Here is a 12,750-nt window from a genome sequence, read left to right as displayed (position 1 = left end):
AGTGTCCTGGAAGTCGGGTAGTGGAGGAAGACATGCATACACAGTAAACGTGAGGGATTTACTCAGCTGTTCTGAGACTGCTTGACATTATTTGATGTCAGATCCAAAACCCCTTCAAAAAATTGCCCTAGATTTACTTCCTTCAACTAAAATTTTACATGTTTCTAAATATCTAATTGAAAGGAAAGTATAAAGGTTGATGTGTGGAGCTGCAACCTACTGATGAATAGAAAATGAGCTATTAACATAAAAACTTTTGCATACCAAAATTAGGTAATCTCTCTCAAGAAACAAGATATAATTCAGCCCTATGAATTCAGCCCACGACCATCTTCAATATAGAATCTTTTTTTACCTTCATGTCATTACAAACTGTAATGTATGTCTTTCTTTCTTTATTCCGTGGAACACAAAAGGAGAAATTTTGAATAATAATTTGACAGTCCATGATGACAGAATGTTAGGTCAGCTATCCCTTTAAGAAATATAATTGCCAAGATGATTGCTATATTTTCTATAAACAGCACTGCAACATGAAGGAAGACTTCTGCAAATAAAATAAGTCTTTATGAGTTAATTTAAAGTCAAACATTACCTTTTGAAGTACGGAATTTCCACAAAATGGTGGGTTCAGGTCTTCCGATGGCCAGACACACAAGGCTTACATTACTGCCCTCGTTCACCGAAACATCTGTGGATATGTTTACAATCCTGGCAGGAACTGCAAAAAAAAAAAAAAAATATTGCAACATTGTAATCACACATTTGATACAACTTTTTCAATTGTGGCACTTAAGTGATTAATCATCAATGAGCAAAACAATCATGACACCCAGAGGATGTTTTCGACTTATTGTTGAAGTCACTTTGATCAGGAGTGTATTTTTCACTATTGAGTCCTATGGGGAGGATTTAATAGATGTGTAAGGCTGAACTGTGTTCACTTATGCAACTTTCAAGCAGCAGATGCAAGTTACAACCACATTTTCTCTGTTCCCTAGAAAATTCTTATGCAAAAGTCTTGCAACAATATTCCAGGGCATGCTGTTATTCATATTTTATTGGGTTGTATGATTTTACAAAGAAAAACAAACATAATACAAGCAGTGTACAAAGCAACAGAAATACAAACAATAATGCAACATAAGCTGGCAGGGAAAAAGTTAACCACCGACTGTATACACTGACTGAGGTCAACTGGAAAATACCCAGTCAGCAGTCATGTAGTGTGTTCTCAGCTTTATGCTCACCTATAGGCTGCATTTATTTGATCAAAAAAGTATTAAAGTATAAAAGTATTATATATATAATATTTTTCTCCCATCCATAGAGACTGGGGAATGATATGATTTTAAGATTCTGGAATCCAATGCCTGTTCTCTCCAAAAATTCTGACAACATTTCAATTCGGTGGATATCCTCTAACATTGATTTGATGTAAAGTGTTACCCCACCTTGAGTTTTGAAATCTTTCCCATTTTAGAACCATACAGTATTTTAATTGATTGTAGATTTCTTACTTCATATTGTCAATCAAATGGTTCTTTAAACTTCAATAAATCTTCATTAGAACAACGCATTAGTGCCTCAGTATTACATGCAGTCGCTTGATTGACGTGATGAGATGAGCAGGTCATGCTCTGTTAAGGTAATGTTGTTTATAACTTGACTGAAACTGGAAGTGGTACCCAGACAGTCTGTCAGTTTCCTTGACTGTGTTCCATGTTTTAGTCTGAATAAACCAGCCAGCCAGTATTTCAGAGAGATATTATTTAGTTGGCGTCCTATCAGGCCTGCCTCACACGGGAGCGCCTGCTATCTATGTTTGCTGGAAAAGTAAATATTTTATGGAAAATTTTGTTTACTGAAGTTTTAGTGAAGCATCCACGCAGGCACCAGAATTTTCTCAAAGGATGTCACACGCGCACACACATGCGCACACACACGCGCACGCACGCACGCAGACACACACGCATGCACATACACACTCCAATATGACTGAATAACTGACCTGCAAAAAAAGCCTGGTCTGCGAGCACAACACATCTGCTAATACAGATACTGAGGTCAGAGACTTCCAGTAAGTTTCTGCAATTTTTCTGCTGATTTGCTCACATGACATTAAATAGTTAGCATATTAATGGCAATGATTCAGACAAATGTGTAATGGAAAACATAAATTAATTTTGTTTTAAATAAATCCAGTTATCCACGTCAGCCACCAGTGTATGACAAAATTGTGTCTTATCTATCAAATCATAACAGCAGGAGGAAAGTCCTGATGGGACTAATTAATTTTTTATTGCAGAACAATCATTTTCTGCCTGTAATAAAATTGAAAATACTTCAAAAAATTTGTTTCGTGAGTTACTACAGCTTTGGTGAGTTTGTGTGTTTGTGTGTGTGTGGCACAAGGTCGAAGGATCAAAACTGGCAAAAATAAATCATCATTCAAAAGCAAATGTGTGTATGTGCGTGTCTGAATATATTTGTCTGCATTTTCTATACATATTCTATACAACAATATATACAATATAGAATACAATATATTCTATATTTTCTATCCAACAGTGTTGAAACTGTAAAATAAAATAAAAATATTGTACAAAAAAGTATATATATATATATATATATATATATATACACACACACACACAAACACATACGTATTGGTTATCAAGTTTTTTATCTCAGGGTGACAGCATTAAGCATAGAGATAAACTACAACTTCACTAAATAATTGTAAAAAATAAAAATAAAATTACATTTCCGTTACATTTCCGACGCACACTTTTGAGGTGTTTTGCCAATCACAATGCACTGGGTCAGCTGGCCAATCAGAGCACTCTGAGCTTTTCAGAAGGAGGGGCTTTGTAGAAATCATCGTGTTTCAGACAGACTGGAAATAGAGGAGTTGCAATAATGTACAGTATGTGAAAAAAGATATATCATTGAATTGGTTAACATTTTTTTATTTATTTTTTTTCACACTTAAAGGGGTCATATGATGATATTCCAATAATCAAAATGATGTACTTTTAAAATATCATCATATGACCCCTTTAAGTTAAGAAAACATTAAATTACACATTTAAGTACAATTCTCTGCTTGGATATTACAGTAGTAAAAAGCAAACAGGGATTAGTTTTGATTTAAAGAAACAGCCACTGAAAAGATAAACCCCAACACTGCTATGTGCGTATGTGTTTGTACATATAATGAGAGGTAAACACAATGACCATACCTCTGCAATATTCCAGAGACCACAATCACAGTAAAAGATGTGCAAGAAAGCCCTCCGCTTCTCTCTGGTGAATATTTCATCCTGTGATGAGCACTTTCTTTGAGTCACTGTACTTTTCACCATCCCACATTCCTTGTGCTCTCACCACTTCCCTCCCTTACATCAAAGGTATTGTTTCATCCCTGTATCTCAATCTATAATGGATGGCTTCGGCTTTCTAACCATGAATCCCAAATTCAGGCCACTGTTTCAAACAGGCCAGTTTGAGCTTCTCAAAAATGAGAGAGGACAGAGTTCAGAGCATGAACAAGAAAAAGACTATGCTAACATTTTCCAAACAGACACACAAGTGGAGTTATATAACTCAAGTTACCTCTCCTCATGACTGTGTGTGTTTGTGGTAAACTGTTGAAAATCAATCCATCACTTCTCTGCCAACTGACAAGGCTCAACCATCCCTCAAGTTCATGATGGAGTATCTTATACTGTCCAAATTCCCTCCATCTCTGAGCAATACCTGTATTTATAATTGGACATGCATTGGACTAAAATAACTGCAAAAGGCAGGAAACCCACAGAAATCAGTGGGAGAAAAACTAATTCTTAAGCTGCCTCTGGTGATATAGCTGCCGCTAATGTTCCACGCGGGCAAATTGCACTGGCTTCGGCTCTACATTTATATTCTCATAACCCTACTGAATCTTTCCAATGGCTCATTACTGCTCTTTAAAATGAGAAAAAGAGCTGCCTCCTGATGCAATGCTGAAAACTAAAGCATATATAAAACTGCAACAAAGGACTAGAAAAGCAGCAGCCTTCAAAATATTGTTACAAATACATTTTTGTAGTAAGCTTATGAAAGACAAAAATGCATAGCACAATAATTCCATAGTTTGAGTTTTGCATAAAAAAATAAATAAAATAAAAAATGTTATCTTCCAATTAGGGGTGTAATGATACCCTCATGACACGAATCGATACATATCACAATACTGAACTCACGGTACGGTATTATTGCGATACTCCAAGACATTTGGTAAAAGGTTAACAAAAAATTTACAGTTGATTAAAATGCTAAATTTGGTACATTGTGGGTGTAAATGAATAGGCTTGGACTTGGTGCTAATAACCCAATTCACAGGACAATGGTGACACCAGAATAAAAATATTTCAGATGAATATGCTTGCACTCGTCACTGACTAGATATATTTAAAATAATGTAGACCTCTTTTTACTGGTAAAATAAGACATTTGACATTATCAGGACCCAAAAATATTCCCCCATTTCATTATTATACATTATATTCAACATTATATATAACACTGTAATGTAGTACTGACTGTAAAACTCTGAAAACTTGAATTTTTGGGGTGAACTATACACAGTACATATTGTCACTATCCACGATACATATTGTTGCATTTTTGTATTGCGATATATTGTGACACGATAAATTGCTACACCCCTACTTCCAATAAGTCTTTCTGAAAGTGAAAGATTATCAAAGTAAGGAAATGTCACTAGAAGTCATATTTGTTTCATTAAATTCTTTATTCTTGCGTTTTCTAAAGTAAGCATGGTAACACTTGACAATGAGCAATTCCTTTGTTACAGTATTTATAAAACCTTTGTCAACGTCAAATGTTCATAGTTAGTTCATGTTAGCTAAGGTCCAATAAATAATGTTAAAAGACACAAATTTGATTTTGATAATGTAATAATGTTTAGTAAATGTTGAAATTAACATAAAAGCTTCACTGTTAGTTCATGTAGTTAACTGATGATAACAGATGTATCATTATTGTAAAGTGTTACCAAATAAGCAAACTATAGAAACTTCAAAATATATTTTGCAGCTGCTAATAAGTCTCTATAATGAAGGCCAGTTCAAAGCAATATGACAGAAAAGTTTTTGCCACTGACACAGAGCAGTCAACCAAGATGCTTGTGTTTTCCCTTGAGATCTCTTAAAGGATAAAGACTGGCAGCAATCAATTTCAATGTGGCTTCCTATTCTGAAATGACAAAGCCTATATCCTTGGAGAATTCATTGGTCAAAAAGGTGTCAATCATCAAATTGAAAAATGTATTGGAATCGTTTTTTCATCCGTCACTATGGAGTGACAGCGTCAATCATTGTAGACTATGCTGTAAAACTACAGCGATGAAAATACCACCAAAAGCCTACAGTACGTCTCAATGTCTAAAAGATTGCAATGTCAAGTCACTGATGCCTGTGGGTTTTACATATTGTCAGGAATGTTTCAGAGCATTTAGCATATCATTCACCTTGTTCTTATGCATGAGAAAAGCTTTTAATAGATCTCTGAGGAAAAGGCAAGACAGCCAGAGAAACCTGTAATTTTTTTTTTTTTTTTTTTTATCTAAATGTCTTTTAAATGCTCCATTAGAAAGTCCATAAAGAAAGAAAACTGTAAATCACATTTAGACCAATGTGCATTACATATTATATGACTACCCTTGTCTGCCTGCATGGATTTATTTATTATTTTTAATATTGGTGGTTTGTTCTTAGCTCAATGGGGAAATCAAACAACTAGGGTGTTTTCATATAACACATGCAGAGTGAACATTATGGTGTGTTTTGTGCAGTGATTGCCTCTTCACTCCTTTCTAATAACAATACTAATGAGTCGCATTGTGCCATCAGAGCAAGCTACAGGTCTCTCGCTTCTGAAGAGAGCAGCTCGTTTAGCCGCTTTCAGTTATTACAGTTGTGGAGAAAAGCAATCACAGCACTGCAATCCCATCTCTATCACATCTGACTGGCACTGCTGTGGCTGAAATAGCTCAAACACTCACAATGACACTGTTTCAAGGTTGATAAAAGCAGTATCAACTGTGCCTCATTATCGACAGTTATTCATTAGACTGGTGTTTTGTTATTGGCATAAAGTCTGGTCCATTTTAGATGGATGGATGGATGGATGGATGGATGGATGGATGGATAGATCTAGACTATTAATTCTCTGGTGGCTAATATTTAGAGATGTTTGAATGTTTAAACATGCAGATGCAGATTCTAATACCAAGCCTCAACAGTACTATTTTAGCTATACAATAGCGGAACATTTCTAAATGTGGTTTGCTTCCTGCCTCATGTGTCCAAACTCCCACAGTCTCCCACAAAACCTGTATTTTCACTTGTATATTCAAACTCGCAGAGGGTTAAAATAACTGAAGCAGAAGGCAGGGCACCCACAGAACTCAGTGGGTGAATAGCAGATCCCTGCACTGCCTCTGGTGATTTAGCTGCTGCTAATGTGTCACCCTGGCAAATTGCACTGGTTTTGTCCTCCCATTTATATTCTCATAACCGTACTGAATCTTTCCAATGGCTCATTACTGCTTTAAAATGAGGCAAAGAGCTACTCCTCAATCCAGTAACAAGAGGCGAAGCTTATTACACAAATGTGCAGTGAATTGAGAGGCCGTCTTATCCTTCTCCCCATGGAAGGAGAAAGTTCGAGACTAATCTAAAACAGAGACACATCATTACACTTGAGCAAACGAAAGACGATAATCCTGCTTGTTGTTTGCGCGGCCATCTAATTAAATTGCCATGCTTTTGCCCTGTGATACATAAGTCTTTATGACATCCTGCTCATCAGGTAATACATGTTGAACGATTTTAATGAAATGGTGCAACAAAGGTGCTTTGATTTGGATGAACATTCAAGAGCTCCAAAACCTAGTGAGCTCCCTGCCTACCTAGAGAGCATCCGAAATCAATTCAAGTCAAGCCAACTTATGTTTTATAGCGCTATATGCAACAAAAATCATAACAGCTTCGCAGTATTAACAGAATCAATGATGCAAACTTCATCAAATATGAGAGAGATTCAAATTCTGCTGTAAAGCAGCTGTAGCAAGACAATAGTGTCATTATTCAGCTCAGTTCAGTTCAGTGTTGATTCAATTCAGTTCAATAATTATGTAAATGAAACCAGTTCAATTCAGCAATAAGCAGCTCTACTGAAGACGGCAATGTCAGAACCTCATAAGCGACACAAATAGCGCTAACGAAAACTAACTAGGTTTTGGAATGCAGCTAAGGTGTTCTTCACAAAACACCACATTTGTTTTGTTTCCTGCTCCACCTCAAATAACTGTAAACTCCAATGCAAGCTAAACTTCTGATGAGCCTCTTCGCCTCCTGCGAAGACCTCCAGCTAATAGAACATATGGAGTGTGATCATCACCTTTGATGCACTACCAGCTCTGAGCCGTATTCATCCTTCCCCTTTTCCCACTTGAGTCGCACTTTGCTTCTTATCCTCACCGTTTCTTCGCTTGCTAACAGTCTTGGACTTCCCGCATGGCCTACATATGCCTCTGCTTACCTGCACTGGCATCTCATCCTCTACCTTTGGCTTGCACACTGAGGAAGGTGAAGGACGGTTTTAATCTTTTTTTTTAATTTTTTTTATTTTATCTGCTTTAGAAAAATCTGTATAAAGAAAAAAAAAAAACATTCTCAAATAAATTAAAAATTAAAAAATAATTATATTATTGTTAATAAAAATAAACAAATTATTAACAAAATATACAATTAATATTATTAATAAATAATTATGAATACATAAACAAATACACTATTTAAATCTGAACAAAATTATTGTAAATAAATAAATAATAAAAATGTGTTAAATGCAACTAACCATTTAATTGCCCATTATTAGAATAATAAACAGACTTATTAACTTTTAAAAGGGCACTTTTAACTTTTATGGCTGACGTTTATCTTTGTATGTTGAATCAATCTTTAATTAATTAGCAGGGTTCCTATACATTTTCCATTTCAAAATTCCATTCTTTTCCAGGCTCAAATTTCACACAAGATCACGAAACTTTTGCCATGAAATCACTCTGCTTGCATCATACATTTATTTTTAGAGATTCTTAATTTTATATTTTAGAAAACTAATTTCTATTTTCTTTTTCCATACTTTTCCAAACTGCATTGGAATCCTGAATTTGTTACTTGGTAGAAACTAGCCAAATTAATAAATGCCTACATTTGTAAAAAACACACACAAAAAAAAAAAAAATCCAACAAGTATATGGTAAATATATATTGAAGGATAAAGAAGGAAGTCTATGTGTCGACCACAATCTTTTTTTTTAAATGGGATGTGTGACTTATTGTCTACAGAAAGTTTTTCACTGTTATATCAACAAAAAATATACATCTAATTATCAAATTATATTAAATATTTTGGTAACACTTTACAATAAGGTTTTATTAGTTAATGTATGAATTAACATGAACTAACCATGAGCAATACATTTGTTACTGCATTTGTTAATCTTTGTTAACGTTAGTTAAACATCTAATAAACGTTCTAATTGTGTTCATTGTTTGTTTATGTTAATTCACAGTGCATTAACTAATGTTAACAAATACAACTTTTGATTTTAATAATGTATTAGTAAATGTTGAAATTAACATTAACAAAGATTAATAAATGCTGTAGAAGTGCAGTTCCCTTTTCGTGGTCACTACGAGTTACGTCAGTGACGACGAATGGGGTTTCGCTTAGAAGGCCTATCACCTTTGATATTAGAAAACGAGCCAATGGCAATGAAATGCCATGGGTCTGCGGAATTTGCATAGCGTAACTCCGCCCCACCTCGTGGGTATATAAGGAAGTACGCCGGCAACATGGCCAGATGCTCAAGGACATGCACGAGGGCAGGACTGACCCAGGGTCAGTAGGACACCTACTTCCATGTCTCCATTTTACCTTGACACAGACCGTTTCTACGGTTTGCTTTCGAGGGGCAGGCATACCAGTACGCGGTTCTCCCATTCGGGCTAGCCCTGTCTCCTCGCGTCTTCACGAAGGTCGTCGAGGCAGCCCTTGTTCCCCTTCTCGACTCGGTCGCTAAAACTATTTCAGAGGCTCCTGGGGCATATGGCATCCGCAGCCGCAGTAACGCCGCTCGGATTGCTTCATATGAGACCGCTTCAGCTTTGGCTTCGCGATCGAGTCCCGAGGTGGGCATGGCATCACGGCACACTCCGAGTTCCAGTGACTCCGGCCTGCCGTCAGACCTTCACCCCGTGGACGAACCTCAGTTTTCTACGCGCCGGAGTGCCCTTAGAATGAGTTTCCAGGCATGTTGTTGTATCAACAGATGCCTCCACCACGGGCTGGGGCGCCATGTGCAATGGACATGCTGCCGCGGGCTCCTGGACAGGACCCCAGCGCCTTTGGCATGTCAATTGCCTCGAGTTGCTGGCTGTACGTCTCGCCCTGCACCACTTCCGTGCGTTGCTCAGGGGTCAGCACGTACTACAGTACTGTACATCAACCATCAAGGTGGTCTACGCTCCCGCCGTATGTCGCAACTCGCCCGCCACCTCCTCATATGGAGTCAGAAGCATCTGAGTTCGCTTCGAGCCATTTATATCCCGGGAGACCTGAACCGTGCGGCCAACGAGCTGTCTCGGCTTCGGCCTCTCCCTGGAGAATGGAGACTCCATCCCTAGACGGTTCAGCTGATTTGGGATCAGTTCGAGGACGCACAGGTAGACCTGTTTGCCTCCCACGACTCGTCCCACTGCGACCTGTTCTATTCCCTGACCGAGGGCACGTTCGGCACGGATGCACAGGCGCACAGCTGGCCACGGGGCCTACGCAAGTATGCGTTTCCCCCAGTGAGCCTTCTTGCACAGACCCTGTGCAAGATCAGGGAGGACGAGGAGCAGGTCATTTTGGTTGCCCCTTATTGGCACAACCGGACCTGGTTCTCCGAACTAGTACTCCTCACGACAGCACCTCCCTGGCCAATTCCTCTGAGGAAGGACCTCCTTTTTCAGAGATGGGGCACCCTATGGCACCCTATGAGGCAGGTTTGAGTACCCTACCACCAGCGGTGGTGGCTACCATCACTTCCGCTAGAGCATCGCCCACGAGACATGCCTATGCGTTGAAGTGGAACCTCTTCATCAACTGGTGTTCTTCCAAACAACAAGACCCCATGAAATGCCCGATCAGTGTAGTGCTTTCCTTCCTGCAGGAAGGGTTGGAGCGAAGGCTGTCTCCCTCCACCCTCAAAGTGTATGTTGCCACTATTGCCGCACATCACGATGCAGTTGAAGATAAGTCCCTGGGAAAGCACGACCTGATCATCAGGTTCCTGAGGCGAGCGAGGAGACTGTATCCTCCTCGTCCTCCTCTCGTACCCTCTTGGGACCTCTCAGTGGTTTTAACTGCCCTGCAGAGTGCTCCCTTCGAGCCTCTGCAATCAGTGGAGCTTAAGTTCCTGTCAATTAAGACAGCGCTCCTGGTTGCACTGGCCTCCATCAAGAGGGTAGGGGACCTACAGGCATTTTTGGTTGACGAAGCGTGCCTGGAATTCGGGCCGGCTAACTCTCACGTGATCCTGAGACCCCGGCCTGGATATGTGCCCAAGGTTCCCACCACTCCCTTTCGAGATCAGGTGGTGAACCTGCAAGCGCTGCCCTTGGAGGAGGCAGACCCAGCCTTGGCACTGCTCTGTCCAGTACGCACCTCCGTGCTTACGTAGACAGAACGCAGTGTTTCAGGACATCAGACCAGCTCTTTGTCTGTTATGGTGGGAAGCTGAAGGGAAAGGCTCTCTCCAAGCAAAGGTTGTCTCACTGGATAGTGGACGCCATTGCTTTGGCATACCAGCAGCAAGGTCGATCATGCCCCCTTGGTGTGACGGCCCACTCCACTCGGAGTGTGGCCTCCTCTTGGGCTCTAGCGAATGGCACCTCGCTAACAGACATCTGCAGAGCTGCAGGCTGCGCGACACCCAACACATTCGCGAGATTCTACAATCTCCGAGTGGAGCCAGTTTCTTCTCATGTACTCGCTTCAACCAGCCGGTACTAGATTCTGCTCAGGTGTCTTCGCTTGCTCGCCATTCCTCTCCAAGGACGGGATACGAGATATTCTCCTCAGGTGAGCCTGATAAGCCCTGAGTTCCTCCTTTCGCGCTTGGCCAGGTGCCTCCATGTGCATGGTTCCCCCTCTGGGCGACCCCCACATGTGTATTTCCACTGTAAGCCTCTCCGAGCATGTGTCTTTCCCTTGGCAAGCCACCTTGCCACCCCTGGGGTTGAAACATTCCACCTGCGGCTGGACACCCCAGTGTTTCTCCATATACAGCCCACTTCTGGCTCATATGTGTATTTTTAAGTCCCCACCCCTTCGGGTTGGCACTGAGTTACGCTATGCAAATTCCGCAGACCCATGGCATTTCATTGCCATTGGCTCGTTTTCCAATATCGAAGGTGATAGGCTTTCTAAGCGAAACCCCATTCGTCGTCACTGACGTAACGTCTCCGTTCCCTACTCAGGGAACGAGGGTTACATACGTAACCGAGACGTTCATTATTAGTTTATGTAAATAATGTAGTTAACTAATGAAACCTTTTTGTAAAGTGTTACAAATATTAAATGTGGAAAAGTAAATATGAATAAATTACGATAAAAATCCCCATGTTTCATTTTAAGCACATTTTTGTTTTATTTTGTATATATATAAAAAAAAAAGCAAATCTGTATTGGGCTGCCATTTGATGCCCAATCAATCCTGGAGAAAAAACAGGTGAGAACTAACAAATGTATACCATGTTCTGTTTATCAAAATCATCTTCAAGCAGATGGAGAAACATCTTGAAAACTGGGATTGGCAGGTAAAAAAAAAAAAAAAATTAATAATAATCTTTGCAAAAATCTGAAAATAACAACACTTCTCTCATTAGTTTAGATGGTAATTTGTAGTGAGGATTCATAATTTCATCTGGCATCAAAGCATCACTCAAATGTGTTTGCTCAAGTCTGTGCTTTTGTGTTTGTCTGAACAAATCCTCTGTGCAATGACGTCTTGGGAGTCGTCTCACTGTTTCTTTGTTTCTGTACTTGTTTTCATTGTTATTCGGGAAAAAAAGCAAAGCGGTTTTGTTGATATAACAAGGACAATAGTTCTCCATTTAAAATCATCAACATTGTCGTGACCTTGACCGTGCTCTAAAACGTTTCTCTTTCAAGAATCAGGAGATGGCCTTTACGTCATATTCTGCATATAGGCCACCCATATATCACTGCTCTATGAAACACAAATATGCAACAATGAAATCATTCATTTTGGCTGGCCGGTACAATTATGATTACCTGGGTTCTAAACAAAGCATATACTGTTTTTAATGATCATTAGATGACACTGGTGAAGAAGTGATAGACCAAACACTGGAGATATTCTTCAATGAGAATACAGGGCCAAATTGGCTGTGAGTGAGTTCATTTCAACAGCCCCATTCTAGCCAACTTCGGTCTACACACCACCTGTGTATGTCTGCTCTTTTGATGCTAGCTGAGAGAGACAAAACACAATTTTGTGAGCTCATCCATTACAGATCTCACTACCCTGTGACCTTGAAACAAGCTAATGTGCTGTACCTACCACAAAAATGCAAATCATGGACCCATGATCTCATATTAGTC

General features: G+C 39.5%; 1 protein-coding gene across 2 annotated transcripts in view; it reads right to left on the bottom strand.

Annotated features, from left to right (window-relative positions):
• opcml (opioid binding protein/cell adhesion molecule-like) overlaps positions 1–12,750 on the bottom strand; it is a 159,494-nt gene that overhangs the window by 39,350 nt on the left and 107,394 nt on the right. For both annotated transcript variants that reach the window (XM_084400806.1, XM_084400805.1), the window contains one exon: positions 596–721. In XM_084400806.1, coding sequence (XP_084256932.1) covers positions 596–721 — 126 coding nt within the window. The remainder of the gene's footprint in view (positions 1–595; positions 722–12,750) is intronic.

Source organism: Rutilus rutilus (assembly GCF_951802725.1).
Source record: "Rutilus rutilus genome assembly, chromosome: 25".
Taxonomy (NCBI): domain Eukaryota; kingdom Metazoa; phylum Chordata; class Actinopteri; order Cypriniformes; family Leuciscidae; genus Rutilus; species Rutilus rutilus.
Note: the sequence above shows the minus strand (reverse complement) of the source record. Positions and strands in the feature narration are given on the sequence as shown.